This window comes from Blennius ocellaris, assembly GCF_963422515.1.
Source record: "Blennius ocellaris genome assembly, chromosome: 12".
NCBI lineage: Eukaryota > Metazoa > Chordata > Actinopteri > Blenniiformes > Blenniidae > Blennius > Blennius ocellaris.
Genome location: NC_137661.1, coordinates 4,313,361 through 4,330,286, shown reverse-complemented (window position 1 = coordinate 4,330,286; position 16,926 = coordinate 4,313,361). Strand labels below are relative to the sequence as shown.

The following is a 16,926-nucleotide window of genomic DNA, read 5'->3' as shown; positions in this document are numbered from 1 at the left end:
AGAGTTTCATCATGTTTTTCCACTACATCACAGCCAGAATGGAGTTTTAATGTTGAGACCATGAAGACATCCTCATTGCCTAGTCTTCTTCTGGCGATGTTGCAGGTTCTCAGCAGCTGTGATTCATTTGATTACAAGAAATGTACCACGGGTCAGTGTGAATGAGGGGATGCAGCAGTCGCAGCCTCTGCAGCCTGTGCCGAAGTAGCTGCGCTTCTCTGGAACTTGATGAACACACTGTTATGACACTCATCTGGGCCTCCTTGTTAACTTCCCCACAACAGATCTGATATGCTTAGACAGGCCTGCGCTGTGTATTAGTTGGGCTGGTTGGGCTCAGACTGCACAGCAGCACACTCCAAGGGTTTAGCGTGATCACGTTCACTCGTGTTTTCGTCCTGATTGCCAAGCTGAACAAAGAGAGCTGTTTAGATACGAGAGCAGGGCGTTCGAACAAATAGCAGCTATCATGACTTGATGCTCGCGACGATCCAGAACGCCAACCGTGCGTACGATCGAAAGAGATGGGGGCGGGTTTATATTTGAAGAATATTCAACCCATTAGAAGTGAAGGCGGTTATTGTTTAGAGAAAGCTTTTATACAAGCTGTATGGACCTTGAAGGCCAGCTGTGATACCCAGCCTGAGAGCCCAGTGGCTCAGAAATGTGTGAAAATGTGTATGTCCTCTCAGAATCAGCCAGAAATGCTGAAAATTCTCTGGTAATGATATCAGGCCTGCAGCAGCACTGTAACACTGAAAGTCAAATAAAAAAAACCCAACAATAAATAAACAAATAACTAAACAAACAAACATACATAGATAGATTGATAGATTGATTGTTGTGTTGTTATTGGCAGATTTAGCAAATGTGGTTTCAGGGAGAGGAGGAGCTCCAAAGTCTCAAAGCTTTGATGTATTTCTTCCATCAAGACAGAGATGCTGAGTGAGCATTTTCAGATGTCTCCACTCTAGAAGCCAGCTTCAAAAATTGCCAATGTTTCTCTCTGTGTCTGTCTCTCTGTCTAATAAAAAAAGCCACACAGAGCATGTGGTCAGACTGAAACAGGCGACCAGGTGCATTTCAATTAAATTGTCTAATGTATGGCAATAAACATGTTTAATTCTTAAAGAATCAGATTTTGGTAAGAGTCAACAAAAGCATTCTTATTTTGATTTAAACTAAAACTGTGTCACTCAGACATCATTGCTTGGAAATCCTATTTTTTTGTATTCTCTATTTTGTGTAGCTTCTATGTGAGTGAATAGATGTTCCCATCCATACCTTCCATCCTGGCTCATACAGTCTTTTGAGATATCCTTGAAGGCTTCCCTTCAATGCGAGTCCATAATCTCTGCAAAGCTGTGAAGGAATTTCTTCATATCGCTCATGAATGCTTGCATGGTTTCTGTGATCAAATGAGGTGAAAGTTCAGTGTGTCTCTAACCTTTAAACCTTTAATCCATTGTGGATCCTCTCTCTGATCTCTAATTTGGCAAATGGCTACACTGTAATACAAATGCTGGTGTAAAGACGTCACTTCCCACCATAAAAAGTCATAAGATGTGTTAATAGGTATGTTGCTAAGATCTGATGTGTTTTAAGATGAATATGTCAAATGAATCCAGTTGTCTCCACCTCATACAACAAAGAGTAGCCTTGTTGGTGCCTTGAATCAGCTGTAACTGGCATGGAGGAAGAAACCAACACTGCTTTCTACAGTATGTTGCACACTGACCCAGGACGTTTGTAACATTCATGCATATATTGTCCAATTTCTCCAATGGCTAATGGGTCAGACTCCATTTCAAAAATCAACTTAATGGGTCCATTTCAATATGAAAGTGCGGAAGTTAAAAACAGTTTGCCAATTGTGTCAATTGGAATTTGACTTTGAGTTACCTCATCCACTCAAAGTATTTAGCAGCAGCTCACAGTCCACTAGCTGCACAATGGACTGAGGACATGACAACATTTCAAGTGAGAACGATTCCTTTTTGTAATTTCAAATCAGAAAAGGCTCATTTACATGACAGCATTTTGAAAACAATGTCCATTTACACAGAAATGGCAGAAACACTGAAAATCATGTAGTTAGCATGCCAAGCCACTAGTGGGTGCTGTTGTTTGTTTTTGTGAGGAAGCCGCACACACATGCACGCAGAGAAAAATACGCCATAAACATTAACACTAGGGGAAAACAGACATTCATATGGACAGACGATAAAGTTAGATTGTTATTACAGTGACAGTCAATAATAAAACTACCATTATTTGTTCACACCTTTAAACATTTAATGAATGAAACTGAATACATAAGAACTTGTTTACTGTTGTTGGAGCTCTTTTCTTTTGGGCTTCCCGCTCAAAAGAAAAGAGCTCAAAAGTCTTTGCACTACGTCAAACTACTTATTATTAACATGACTGATCTGTACTAAAACCTACATTGAGAATAATTCTTTGTAGGATTGAATCACACTGAAAATGACTTTGCAAAATGACAGATAAAAAAGATAATCAAGAAAAATGTGATTAATGGAGATCAATTCAGAGAAAATGTGTGATCATTTGAAAAAAGAATGATAATTAATTGACACCCTTAAAATAAACATAAGTAGTTTACCAGATCTTCTCTAATTTTTGGAAATTGCCTTTGCTTAATTTTCTGCACAAATAACTGAGAACATCACACTGTCTGGGATTGCTGGTCTCAGACAATAAATTGTTTATAGGATCAGAATACAATTAAGAGAATAATGTTGGAGTCCAGCAATCTGTGCAGTCACAAGTTTGACCAATCCTCACAATTTGATCAAAATTGAGTCTTCTGACTGTATATTCAACCTGGCTAAAGACCACTGAGAATATTTTGTACATGTTTTGTGTTGGTTTAAATGTATAATAGAATTTAAAAAAAAAAGAAAAAAGAAATCTCATATTTTAGACATTGAGGGGTTTCTATAAAGTAATACTGGTGTGTCACAGGGAAAAAAGATAAACTCTCTGATGCAACAGCAATCCAAACATTATTATAAGGTTGAGCTTAATTTGTGCTTTCGCAGGATAAAGCAAACAAACAGCATCATAAACTTAGTTAACTGTGTCAAATAACAAATGGCATCTAAGATGGAAGTGGAGAGAGAACAAATGGAGATTATATAATGATCACAATTCATTACCCACTGTTATGCCACAGAGAATCCCAACTAAAGCAAACAAAATTGTTTTGATGTCTGTGAAGCATCAGTGCCGGCTGAATGTTTGCAGGAATGCTGCTTGGATTTCTATGAATGAGCAGCAACGTCCATTTCAATTTCTTCTGCAACCCTAGCGCACATACCTTGTGCCGTTTCCAAATGTAATGCCAGGGGAGGGAGGGAGGGCTGCTCTGCAGACAAGCTGGAGAAAAAAGGGAGAGTGCGGGGTGGCCCTATTGATTTTTAGAGAGCTGGCTCTGTGATTGCCTGCGCGTGGAGGGCTGTAAATCAGCACTGCTCATTGCTCTTTTTGCTTATACAAGCAGAAGATTGGTGCGCGGCAGCCGTGCCAATGCTGGGAGTACGAAACCTGGCCTGTTACGCACAACAAACCTGTGTTATGTTGGAGAATAATGCATTGAAAGAGCCTGGACTTGGACTGACAGGAGCAGCTGGGTAGGGGAAAAGGTCAACCTGAGTTAATCAGCTAGAATCAGCATCAGCTGAGTGCAGACGAACAGTATGTGTGCGTGCGTGCGTGTGCGCTCGCGACACTGGAAAACAAACAAATCTTTCTCCTCATGCAATAAGCTTTGAGAGAATCAGCGAAAGGGCATCATGATAGCACGCAGAGATGTTGGAGAAACAGGGTTAAGACAACAAAATGTTTGATACTCAGCATTTCATGATTTATACATGTCCGGGCATGTATTTGCACTCTGCTGAGACACAGGTGGCGTGGCCCCTCACCCATAACCTCAAAAGCATGCAGCAGGTTTGAGATAAAAATAAACCTGCAGCCACTTTGAATGTGACAGGTAAAACCATACATTAGTCAGTAAGACATAAGGAAACTGGTCTTCGACTGCGCTGTACAGGCACACATCAATTTTTCAAATCATGTTGACAAAAAGCTTTCAGACTGCCGCTCTCACAAACACTGGAAATGTCCCCTCCCCCCCAACAAAGGTATGCACTTATACTATATTTTATTTAGGAAAAAGCTGGGAGGTCAACACCTGAAGGCATTTTCATTTATATATCACATGCTCTTGTGCATCGTTGGTATGAACACAAACATAGAAGACATTGAAGAGAAAAACTGAAAATAACTCAAACTAAAAAAGAAAAAAGAAAGAGATGTTTCTGAGCTTTGACTTCTCCAACTTGTATAGTGTTAATCGTTAGGCTCTAATAAACGTCCTACTGCTCACATAAGGGAAACTAGCTATTGCTAGCTAGACTTTTAAAAGAAACTGAATTCTAATATGAACCAGCTTCATCTGGAGTCTGCCAAGTCAAATGCAGCATCTCATGAAATCGCTCAATGCAGTGGGTCATTATATATAACCTATATATGTTATTAACAGATTCTGTGAGGCGCGCTAACTGGACTTCTTTAATGAGGTTTAAATATTAAAGTGACATTAGCGCATAAGGAGAAAAATCTTATTACTATATAGGGTTGCAAAGGAGCGGAACATTTCCGGTAAACATCCTGAAACATTCCGGAAACTTTCCATGGGAAGTTAAGCTGAGGGATTTTGGAAATATTCCAAATTAAATAAGTATCTATAAATTAACTGAGTTGTCAGTGAGCTGACGATGCACGTGGCCACCTGAATCAAATGACTGTAGAAGAAACATACTTTCAATAATCAGTTTGAAAAGTCACTAAATGAGTCTACAATCCAGCTCAGGTTGCTGTGTTGAGGCCTGCATCACAGATGGATCACATATTTTAACACAACAGACTACATTTTAGCTCATAATTCTTATTGCCTACACATAGATTGGTAGTAATTAATTTCAGGGATCAGAGGAAGTAAATGGCCTGTAAAGTAACTGAAATATATATTATAAAAACTCGCCATCAATGAGGATTCCTCCTTCAGTAAAGCGAGCCGCTAACGGAGCTCTTTTTTTTGAGCTGACTGAAAGTGTAGTTTAATTCATAAGCATGAGAAGGGAACATGAATGCCAGTCGAAGGTGCTAATTATCCCCTCTATTCAAGAGACATAGCAACAGGGAGATGGTTCTTACCTCGGTGATGGTTTTTGCCACCTCCAGCTTCGAGGGTGCATCACAGTTCATCAAACTGAAGCCACTTTCAGCACAACTCCTCTGTGTTCTTGCCCCCCCCCCCCACACACACACACACACACACACTTTGGTGTGTCAAAAATCGCACCAGAGTAAGGTTCTAGAGATACTTTCACGTGGCCAAAGGAACCCACAGGTAGAAGTCAGAGGTTTTAGTGCTCTTGCCAGAAACAAGCCGTCCTCATACGCGCTCTTGTTTTGAAACACGGCAACTTCCGGGCCGTCCAATATGAAAAAACGTCAGTGTTTTTGTCGGTGTTCTCCAACGATTTTATTATTTATTTTGAGACACAGAAAATGCAAATCAACTGGTTTGTTAAGCTTTTGTTTGTCCCTTCTTGATCATGATAAAGGAAAATGCATTGAATTTTTGTTTTGATTTTTAATTTTAAATTGTAAATCAAATAATGACTCGTTTTTCTTTTTTGTTTCTTAATATCCTTCTATGAACGGAAAATCCAATGACCAAAACACACAGGGACCCCTGTTGAGGGCCAACCAACCTTCAATTTTGAAAATGTGTGTTTTACTCCCATAAATTCCAATAAATTCCCATGGAAAGTTTCCAACTTTGAAAATTCCCAGAATTTTGCAACCCCAGAAAAATGTTAATCAAATGTGTATTTATATATGCTGTTATGGACTGGCGACTGGTCCAGAGTGTAGTCCGCATTGCCCATAGTAAGCTGGATGGATGGATGGATGGATGGATGGATGGATGGATGGATGGATGGATGGATGGATGGATGGATGGATGGATGGATGGATGGATGGATGGATGGATGGATGGATTCATATGAAGAATGTCAGTGTCTCTTCATTTTACTGAAGAGAAATTACAATGATTGCAGATTGTGTTAATTATATGAAGGCAGCATCAGTGGTTTGCACTCCTGTCTTACAGTTTAAAGGCCTGGGTTTGTGTAGTTTGTTTCTCCGTGGTCAGGATTTACAGTGAGCATCATACATTGATCCTAACAAGGGTGAAGTGGGTATAGAAAATGGATGGCTTGCTGTTGGATGAACAGGGCCATTTTAATTCAATCATTCTGTTTCTGCAGCCCGACCCATCCAGCCAGCTCCACAGCGGATCCTAATATTTCCATAAAAGCAGAAGCAAATCTTGGATAATGCTTTTAAACTTGGCAGCAAACCCTGATACCGCAGCCTTTGCCGGTCAGGTTAACTGTGAAGTTTGGAAAAGTCAGCGTCTTGTTGAAAGTGCACACAAGCCTGCTGGATATGTGTGGTCAGTGATCAGCAGGCCACACGCACATGAACATGACAGCAGAGAGGCGATGAAGCCCAGAACAACTCAGGTTCACATGCATCCAAAGTCTCCAAGCACAAGTTTTCAGGCTGACCCTCACAGACGGACTGTATTGTCCCTGCTGCTGGTGGACGTGCAATGATTGGGACGACCGGGGACCAATTAACACGAGGCCGTGAGGGATGGTTTGTGTTTGCAGCATTCTGACTGACTCTATAGTGACTCTGATTTAATGACTAATCAATTCTGCAGGAGTTGAAGACATGTCTCACCCTCAGGCAGTCAGAACCGTACTATGGAAAAGATGACATGCATTTGGATTAAAGTTTCACTGAAGTCTACATTCAGCCACAGCGCATGTTTACTGTGGGTCATGAGAAAACCTGAGTATTGCTCCCAGCGTCCTTGCTTAATAGAAAACCCACACCTGTTGCTTTCCCATCCATGCACGAGTGACTTCATCTGTATCCTTGTGGTTTGTCACCACAATTTCTGCAGCTTGGGTTAACATCGTATAACACAAAAACCCTGGGCCACCATGATACACAATATAATTGACTCATTTTAGTTGTGTATCATCACTGAATCGTTATGGTCACTTCCTCTCACTTTACATGTGCAAAGTTTCCGTTTCCGCAGTGTATTACAGTCAATTCAACTTGAGATGTTGTACACACCATTTGACCCGCTCCACTACCAGTGACAGGTGACAGGTGACTGGTGACAGTCAAAGCATGTCACCAGCTACAACCAGCAAAGCTTGGTCAGTCCTTGTTGTGCGGCTCACGTCCCACAACGTATTTGGGGAGTGTGCCGCCGGCGCATTTAATGTTTGCTTAAACTCATTGAGTTTGTCCTGCACGTGCACCAAATGTCACTGCTTGTACATACGCACATGTTTTACTAGTGGCTCGCATCGTGTATTAAATGAGCCACACTGTCAATAATTTACTACCGTAACTCTCTTTTTAGTGTGCTATTCATCTTTTATTCAATAAATAAAAGAGAAAACATGCAGAGATGGCAACAACTGAGTGAATAATCCACACGGTAAGTCCCCGCCACACCTTTAGTGCTTGTTTTTTTACTTCAGGATAGCCTCCTCTTTGTCTTTTCCGCAGCTCTCAGAGAGAACTGAACCCCCTTTCAGGTATTACATTTTTGCTCGATGATCTCACTAGAGATATGATCTGCTTGGTGTTACAAGCCCCGCTGAGCCTTCCCTACTCCAAACACAATTGGTTAGGGTTTTTTTATCCGCTTGTCCTACATTTATTGTGTGTCAAACAATTTAGTGAACTGCCCAAGGCTTTGACTTTTTGAAGTTGCTCTTAATATCATTTAATATCAACTAATGATATAGGTCAAGACTCATTTTGTCGTTATTGCATTCCTTTTCTTTTTCCCCCTAAGATGCAACATTTGAGGCTGTTTTCAGCACAGAAGTCTATTTTCAATCACTTGTCTAAATTGCTGATCGCCGTGAAAACTGAACTTCCCCATGTGGGATGAGTGATCCATTATTTGATCTCATCTTACATTTGTTTTGAACACATCTGTCTGTCAGCAGTCTTCTTACATCAGTCAATGGTTAAAGCAAAGTATATCACTTTCTGATGAGGTTATTGGATGTCAATAGTGGTAAAGGTAAAGCTCAGATCCTTTGTTTAAATGAAATCCATTATGTGTCTCTGCAAACACTCTCTGTCAACACTGCTTTTACATTGCAACATGGTCGACGCACGAGATTAAGAGCACGCTTGAGTCATTTCAACAAACTGCACTGCTGGACGAGCACGGGCATCAGGACATCGCCGGGTCCTCATCTGTGTGCTTACACAGGCAGAGAGACAAAAAGTCCAGTCCTAACTGCTTGTTTTTTTTTAAAACCATTCAAAAATCACATTCATTGCTTGTGTTTTGGAGCATCCTGTGGTTAAGTAGAATTATCTCTTTTGAACTATGCTATGATATAATCCACGCCAAGGAACGCAGCAGAAGGGATTCAGACAGCAGGATCCTGTCCACCTGCAACTCCAGTAAGACCACATAAGATCACCTCCACATTAAGGATGAAGATTAATTTAACGACACCAAGCACACATTTAGGTTGTTTATTACCTGGACTTGTTTTCCAATGTCTGATAAATGATATACATCAGAACTGAGAGCAATTTGCATGGTTTCATCTGTACGATTAGAAGTCCAAAGACATTACGGCCTACGACCTTGAATTAACTGTAGTTTGAGCACATTTTCAAAATGTAGCAGTTTGTGACAGGAATATTGCAAAAATCATCGTATCATATGTTAATTAGGATATTAAATTAACACTCAAATATGATCAAACCTTGGATCAAAACCAACATCAGCTCATGGTTTAAAGTCCATTCAATCAGTCCATTCTATCAGATAACAATTTGTATAGTTAACAGAAAAGGGTGTTCAGCTCACTTGTGTAATACCCACACTGTTGTTGAAACACAGGTGTCAAAAACAGCAGAGACCACAGGGTACAGACCACAGCTCATGGAAAACATACTACAGTTAAAGTGTGAAATTGGGAGACTGCCAAGTTTCATCAATAAAATAACCCGACACAATGGCGAGCACAACAGAACCTACAATATGTAATCACCCAACAGAAAATCAAATTCCCCAGACATGTCCACATGTGTCTTCCCACCCTCTAAAGTCTGCAGCGCACGTTGTGTTTGTTCGGAGGTGTGCGTGAGGTGGTGTTGCTCACATACCTGTGTGCTCCGTGGCTTGTAGGGTGAGCTGCTCTCCAGGTCTGCCAGGATACTCGTGAGAGAGTCGATCTCAGCGTCCAGGCTGGAGCGCCTCTCCTCCAGGGTCTTCTCCGGTCCCTTCATCTGCACACAAACATCCAATTCAATCAACTCATAGACTATAGCCACACCACCATCTGTCCATACTGAATATCCCACATTGACCACATTTGTTTATTGATAAAATCGCTTCTTATCCACCCACTTGAGTAGGGCTGAAGTCTGAACTGATATATCAGGTCTCTGCATTTTGGAGGAGGCCATTCTACCTGTAATTGGTAACACTTACCCTTTTCACAAGTTTTTATTAGTCTACTATCACAGCTCACAAGTGTCACGGCCAAAGCATGACGCTGCCACCATCATGCTTCAGAGGAAGGATAGCATAGGCAGCCGATAAGTGGTATCTCAATCATAAATAAATACACACAAATGTAGATTTCCCTGTTGATTTCAAACCCATTCATTGTTCATTTCGTAAGTACAAAGAGTTAGCTTCCTTTTATATAGAGCAATGTCAGGCTGGATTCTGGATCAGCAAACACCCTCAAGACATTTCAAACTGAATGAAACCTGCAGCCATTTTACAAGCTTTCTTTTCTTTTAATTCCCGAACAAGCTTCATATTACAATTATGGGATGAACCTGGAGCGCCCAGAGAAAAGGCGATGATAGAGGTCATCTAAAATGTTGCGATCTCATTGTCAAAAGTTTGGACGCACCTTCTCGTTCAATGATTATTACTTTATTGACTATTTCCATTGTAGATTCCATTGTTCATTAATGAATGAACACACATGAAACAATTATGTAGTAAACTAAACAGTGTGGAAAAAATTAAAACATGTTGAGAAAATACAGAAAAAACATCGAATGAGAAGGTGTGTCCAAACTTTTGACTGTGTGTGTCTTCTGACTGTGTGTGCGTGCATGCGTGTGTGTGCGTGTGTGTGTGTGTGTGCGTGTGTGTGCGTGTGTGTGTCAGGCAGGCAGTTTTGGTTCTGGACTGCCTCTTGGGATCTTGGGATTTGAACAGGGTGAAAGTTGGTTGACATTGTAGGGTATTTGAATGACATTAGGAAGCTTAGATAAGCATTTATTAAATACACAGAAATTAAAATAACTACCAGGTTGATCAATAGTTAGTCAATGGTTGGATGAATGGATGGATGGATGGATGGATGGTGTGGCGTGTAGAGTGACTCTGACTCTCGCTCCACTCAGCTGAACAGTCAACTCTAGAAAGAGTCCTCCACTTTCTGCAACTTTTTCCTTGGAGCCATTGAAGCCACTGTGCTGCTCTGAACACTCAGAACTTAAGCAATGCTTTAATACCTGTGTCCTGATCTCTGCATGGCCACTATTTTCCTTTTTAAATAAGCCATTTAAATAACAGTTACAGCTCAGGTTGAAAAGGTGACTTTACTTTGGCAAGCTTTTCTCAAATGTTCAGAATAGCTCTTCGTCGATGACGAATAATTCTGACTTTGTGCTGCTTGGAGACGTTCTGTCGCGCCATTCTCTTCCCCCACTGCGCCTGCCGCGCTGCTTTATCTTAAACTTTGGATTACAGTTTCTAAGTTCATGTTTCACCTTGACCTCAGACAATCCTTTAGAAAGCCACACATCAATAGCAAGACAGAACTGCGGCAAGAAATAAGAAGCAATGCATTGTCTGAAAGACAACTTTCCCAACGTGCTGCACTATTCACCTCCTGCATTTCACTACTCTTGGATTTACAGTATTTCATTCTTCATGCATTATTCATCACTACCCCATCCAGCTGTATTTCAAACAAAAAGGTCAATTCTTTAAAATTACAGTCAGATGTCTCTTTATTCCATATTTTAAGCACGCTCTATAAAACATGATAAGGACTTCTGAGATTTTTATTTAACTGGTTTATTATCAGAGGAGGCTTGAAAGCATCAGTAACAGCATCACTCGGGCACCTCTCATTGATTTATTCATTCATTTTCCCCTTCCCTCTCTTTTTTAACCTCAGAGGGAAAACACAAGCTCAACATGGGAAAAAGGCACCAAATATTGAAGCTTAAATCAAATAAAAGCGTTGCACAGAAAAACGGAAAGTAGCTGAAACTGATTTGACCGTCACTGGCACTTTGTTTTCTACCAAAAAATACAAAAATAAAAAGTTAAAAAATATCCCGGGAATTTTCTCCTTGGAATGACAGATATATTTTTAGTCTTCTGAACTATGCTGCAACTGCAAGAAGACTTCTTGCAATTGCCTGCGGGGGCTTTTTGAGTTGGCTGGATCAGTGACTGCTTCTTATTCTAATGTTATGTGTTTGGATTACCTGTCACAATCTATTACAGGCAGGGCCTTGCCTCCATTTGGAGCGGAGCTGCTGCTGCTTAAAAACATCTAAGACAATCACAAGCGGGGGGTAAACAAAGCAAAACACTAATGGCTTGTCTCAAATCAACAAAAGAAAAGGGGGAAAAAAGAAGGGGGAAACTTGTTTGGCGGTGATAACGAGGAGGATGAAAGGGAGCACCGCGCTGCTTTGTGTTGCAGAGGAATTTGCCACGTGGGTATTGCCAACACGGTCAACAAGCGCAGTGAGAAACTCATCTTTCTCCCTCCCACTGAAGGTTTCAGCTTTTTAGCATTTGCTGTAATCCAGACATCGCTCTCTGACGCTGGGCAATCCAGACACGAGCACAGTTGTGCCTTCTTCACAGCAGAAACACCATTTATTCGTTGATTTATTCATTCAGTTATGTACAATTTCTCTGCCGAGGCCCAGAGAAGCAGATATAAAGACATTTTGATTGATATTCATCACCCCCTTTTTTATGAACGGCGCCTGCAATTAAAGAGCTGCGCTCTGGCTACAGGACACATAATTAAGATAGCAGTGGTGTATTAAGGAATTAAGTTGCAGGCCAGAGCTTTAAATCGAGAATAAAAAAGAAAAGAAAGAGTTTAAGACAAATACAGGAAAGCACTTTGAAAACTAATTGGGCACTTAATACTTGAGAGATTTCCATCCTAATATAATCTCCAGACTTCAGCTGTCCATCCTGTTCACAAGAACATTTTAAAAAGTGGGGAGAAGAATGAGATTTCAAGTCCTAATTTGATTTATCATAGTAACGCAACACACAATCACATATGTGGCATAATCTGCAATATTGATCGCAGAGGTTGTCATTTATATGATAGTGGGGAATACCCACAGTCTGGTCTGTGTGCCCCCAACACAGCAGAAAAATAATATGGGGGGATTAAATCGTATCTCTCCCAAAAGTGACCAAATAAAAGCTGCGTCATCCGCTCAGACATGAAATTGATGTATTCTGAATGAAGCGGTCCTGCTAAACATCAAGAGCACTAAACTCACACTTTGAGGCCCACAAAAAGATTTAGATCTAAATGAAATGGTGTCATTGATTATTGAATGCAGGGGCAATGAAATGCATATGCTTCTATGTACTTACATTTGAACAAATGAGGTGGATATCTGCAGCAGCTTGGAACCGCTGCAGCCATTATGGTTTTGCAGTATAACTAACACATTAATTTAAACTAATTTGATTATGTTTGTGTTACACATGGTTCTAAAAATGTGAAGTTTGAGCAAATGATTGCTTTTACCCTTCACTTAATCCTTTGTTATTTATGGGGTTTTTTTTTCAGGTTGTGACTGTTCAAACGGCTTATATGTTGTGACATTTATATAAAACTCTAGCAGTTGGATTTAAGGAAACACATGCAAATGATCTTTATTTATACTCTGGGACTCTTCTGGCATAGGTTTGCATGAATTACATCTCAGAAATTCTTCACTTCCTCTATCTAAAACCAGCCTTCAGTTCAGACTCCAAGTACAGCTGTGCTGTGCCCAGTGGCCACATGCGGTACTGCACACATCACTTAATAACCCTCCCTCAATAATTGTCTTGCCATTGTGGTCCAAATCTGGCATTACCTTCCTTGTGGACTACAAAAGCTTAAAATGCATGTGATTGTCTGAAAATAAAAGTATATACTGTATTTCAGAATGACGCAACTGCACTTCATATCACACTGTGCATGTCGGGGCCACCAGACAACCACTTTTCAGCATTTACCTAAAGGAGTTTCCCAATAAGCTATTGAGTTAAAAGAAGTAACAACAGTATTCAAGGTAAGACCCGACTTCCATTGGGAGTAACATTTGGCAATCAAATGAAATCATGGCATCAAATGTGTGAAATGATGGAAATTTACCAGGAAAAATCTGAATGTTTCATTAAAGCTCTTGTTCTGTCCTCCAGCATGGGGGACCATTGTCTGTGATCACTGTGGAGATGGTATGGATATTTCTAGGTATTCAAAAATCATGTTATATCCCACTGGTGAGGAGGTGAAAATACGACTGAATTCACCAGAATTTGAATAGTTTCATATAAAAAAATGTTATTTAAAAGTTATAGCACAGCTCCAGGTGGCGACTGTTTGTCTCCACGCTATGATGACCTATGTTGGGCAGGAAGAGGAAAACCCACAGTGAGAAAAAGGCCCACAGGTTGCTTGGAAACTGAAGTTGACATTTTACTGGAGCGACAAGAACAGAGAGTGAAAATTTGGCACAAAATTCATTGAGACTTTAGTAAATATTCAAATTATGTTTGTTTTTGTTTTGTTTTTTTCTCTCGGCATAACAGCTTCAATGATTGACTTCAGATGAGCTTTTAAACACACTTGACACAAATGTAGACGTGTGGAATTTGTCACTTAATTACCTTAAACTGAAAAACATATCAGAATGAGCTAAAAGCTGCTCTTTACAGAAGCAGATGGAGAAATAATTACCCTACAAGGACATAGTTCCTGTCTAATGACAGACTTGTGAACCCATCCTTTTTCTTTTTTTTTAAACTACTGATATGAGGAAATTGTCACATTTCCAGGCTTATATGTAAATCTTTGAAAAATGTTAAATGTCCAGACAAACCGGATGATGATCTGAGGCCCCGCGGTTCGTCGGGTCCACTGTTACCGGTTTGGTAACCTGTTACTGTTGTTTTGTTTACAGGTCTGACGTTCATTTGCAAAAGTTATATTTACTCAGAGAACAAAAAGCGCAGTGAAACTTACACCAAAGGGCCCTTCAGGTCCACCTGGCAGCTTTGAGCAGAAAGGTTAAGCATGAAATACCACAACTATTGCCACTGAGACAAAAGGGTTTAAAAAGACCTGACAGTCAGTGATAAATCATTGTTTCTCCCCATGACAGGACAAAACAAAGTAATGTGTGTACACGCACACCTCCTACACTTAAATATTTGTACTATGGGAAGGTTTCTCATAGAGACAAACACAGCAGCCACTAATCTTCTGTCAAGCACTGATGACTGCACTTGTGTTTAGGAGTTCACTCCCATCAGCCATAACATTACAACAATAACAGCCTGTGAGAATACGATGGATTATTTCTTTATTGTATCACCTGTTATTGGGTGGAATACATCAGACAGCAATTAGCATTGTATCTTCAAAGCTATTGTGATCAAAGAAAAGCAATAACACAGCCCAGCACAACAGCTAAAAGGGTCAAACTGTGATGACTTGACAACTGATCGAGAAACTGCAGCTCTTGTGAGGTGTTCCTGGTCAGCAGGGGTCCATCTCAATGAAAACTGGTCGAGGATTAAAAAATAAGATGACCATGGTCCTTGACAACCAAGAAGGCTGACCTGTGTGGCCCAATCCAACGGACGAGCTCAAACTGCTGATTAACCAATGGCCAGTCGGGATGGTCGGGCGGTCGACACCAGGCTGCTGCCAAAAGCTACAAAACTGGTTCAGTGGAAGAAAGACTGACCCAAAAAAAGCACTTTTGCTTTCTCCTAATGGGTGAGTTCCTGGTACCATGACATGTACTCCACGTTGAGCATCGTGGCAGAACATGCCACAGTCTTTCACGGCAACAAGTAAAAATGGTTCAGACATTTTTTTTGGCCAAACTAAACAAGCAGTTTCAGGTAGTCATCAAATTTATAGAGGCATCGCCTCACAACTCCCAGGACTTAAAGGGTCTGTTAGTAACCGCTTGGTGCAGCGCAGACCTTCAGAGGAGGTCTGGAAGTGTCGCTGTCCCAGTGGGTAAGGGCCGTTTTCACAGCACAAAGTCACCTACACAAAATCAAACAGGTCATCCTTTGGTGAAGCTGAATTCTGCAAGCACGCCGACAAATCAATCAAACGATGAGATCATCCTTTTTATTCCAAAGTCTACGGCGAACACCCAAGAGAAACTAAAACAAATCAAACTTTTCAAAGTAGTCAAGGAAAAAAGTTTCCCTCCCTGCACGAGGCACAGTGTTATAATCTGGCCTCAACAAGTCCTTCCAGAGGAGAAGAACTCAGGACGCGAAGCTCAATCATGACAAACCAGCCAGATCTCATCAGATTCAGCAAAAAAAGAAGAAAAAAATTAAGAGCAGGAATCTTTGGACTTTACAGTCCACTTCCAAAACCATTCAGACTCAGATTAATCCCTGCTGGACACTGATGTGTGTGTATTGCTGTGCTTGTTGGTGTTTGTCCAGCGGAGAGCGACGACCAGACAATTGCTCCATCAGCTCACTTCTTTCATTTCTGCACTGACTTTTACTTCCTAGTTTGGATTGATTTGCATGCCTTTTTTTTTCAATTTGTAGTAATCGTTTAATCATTTTTACAAAGATAATCATTAGTTCTTGACTTGAGGTGTCTTGGAGATGACAGACGACTTGATTGTGATTCCGTGAGAGCTTGACGCACACAGAGCAACGATCCCATTCAAAACACTTTCAAACTTTAGTAAAAAGAACACAAGAATCAAATCAGCGTTTGCCAGCACCCAGGGTTGAGATAACAGAACTCATGTAATGAAAGATGGCAGTAAAAAAAAAGGAACCAAAAAAAACAAATATACAGCTGTAATCTGACTTCATGAAATAGAAAAGGGCCTGTGTGGGAGTCTGAGGGTCTAATGATTTGCTGAAATGTTTCCATAGATTTTCTAATAAGAGAAGTACATTTTGCTGAAGCTTTACTGCACTCCTCTCTGCTGCTGTGCCTCCTTCTCACTTCTGAGCGAGTTGAGGGAGAAAGACAGGCTGTGCCTGGCATTGCCTCACTTAAACAAAACCATAAAATTAAAAAACTCTCAAGTGTCTCCTCGCTGCACCTTTTAAAAGAACCCGACAGCGTTCGCAGTTTCCAGTGAGGTCAGAACGCCGCGTGCCTTGCTAATCCTGGGGGTACAGTCTATAGAGCGCGCCGCGTGTACGGCCGTACCGCGTGTGGGAAGGATGGCAGATTTACACACGTTGCATAACTTTATTTCAATTATGCAACAATCTGTCTCCAAACTCACAAAGAAAGCGTTCATTTAGGAAGGAGAGCTGCTCAGATCCAATGAGGGGCTCGGAGAGGGAGGGGTTTGCCTTCTCCCCCCCCCCCCCCCCCCCTCCTGCCTCCTGCTTCCACTGAACAAAGGAATGTGAAGCACTTGGGAGGATTTTTGTGCAGAGGTCAAGTGCTCAGAGTGGGAGCACTGAGG

At 40.9% G+C, this 16,926-nt stretch overlaps 1 protein-coding gene across 4 annotated transcripts in view; it reads right to left on the bottom strand.

Moving 5' to 3' along the window:
• Window positions 1-16,926, bottom strand: part of lpp (LIM domain containing preferred translocation partner in lipoma) — a 251,719-nt gene that overhangs the window by 99,481 nt on the left and 135,312 nt on the right. For all 4 annotated transcript variants that reach the window (XM_080506605.1, XM_080506604.1, XM_080506607.1 and 1 more), the window contains exon 6: window positions 9,325-9,447. In XM_080506605.1, the coding sequence (XP_080362731.1) occupies window positions 9,325-9,447 (123 nt within the window). The remainder of the gene's footprint in view (window positions 1-9,324; window positions 9,448-16,926) is intronic.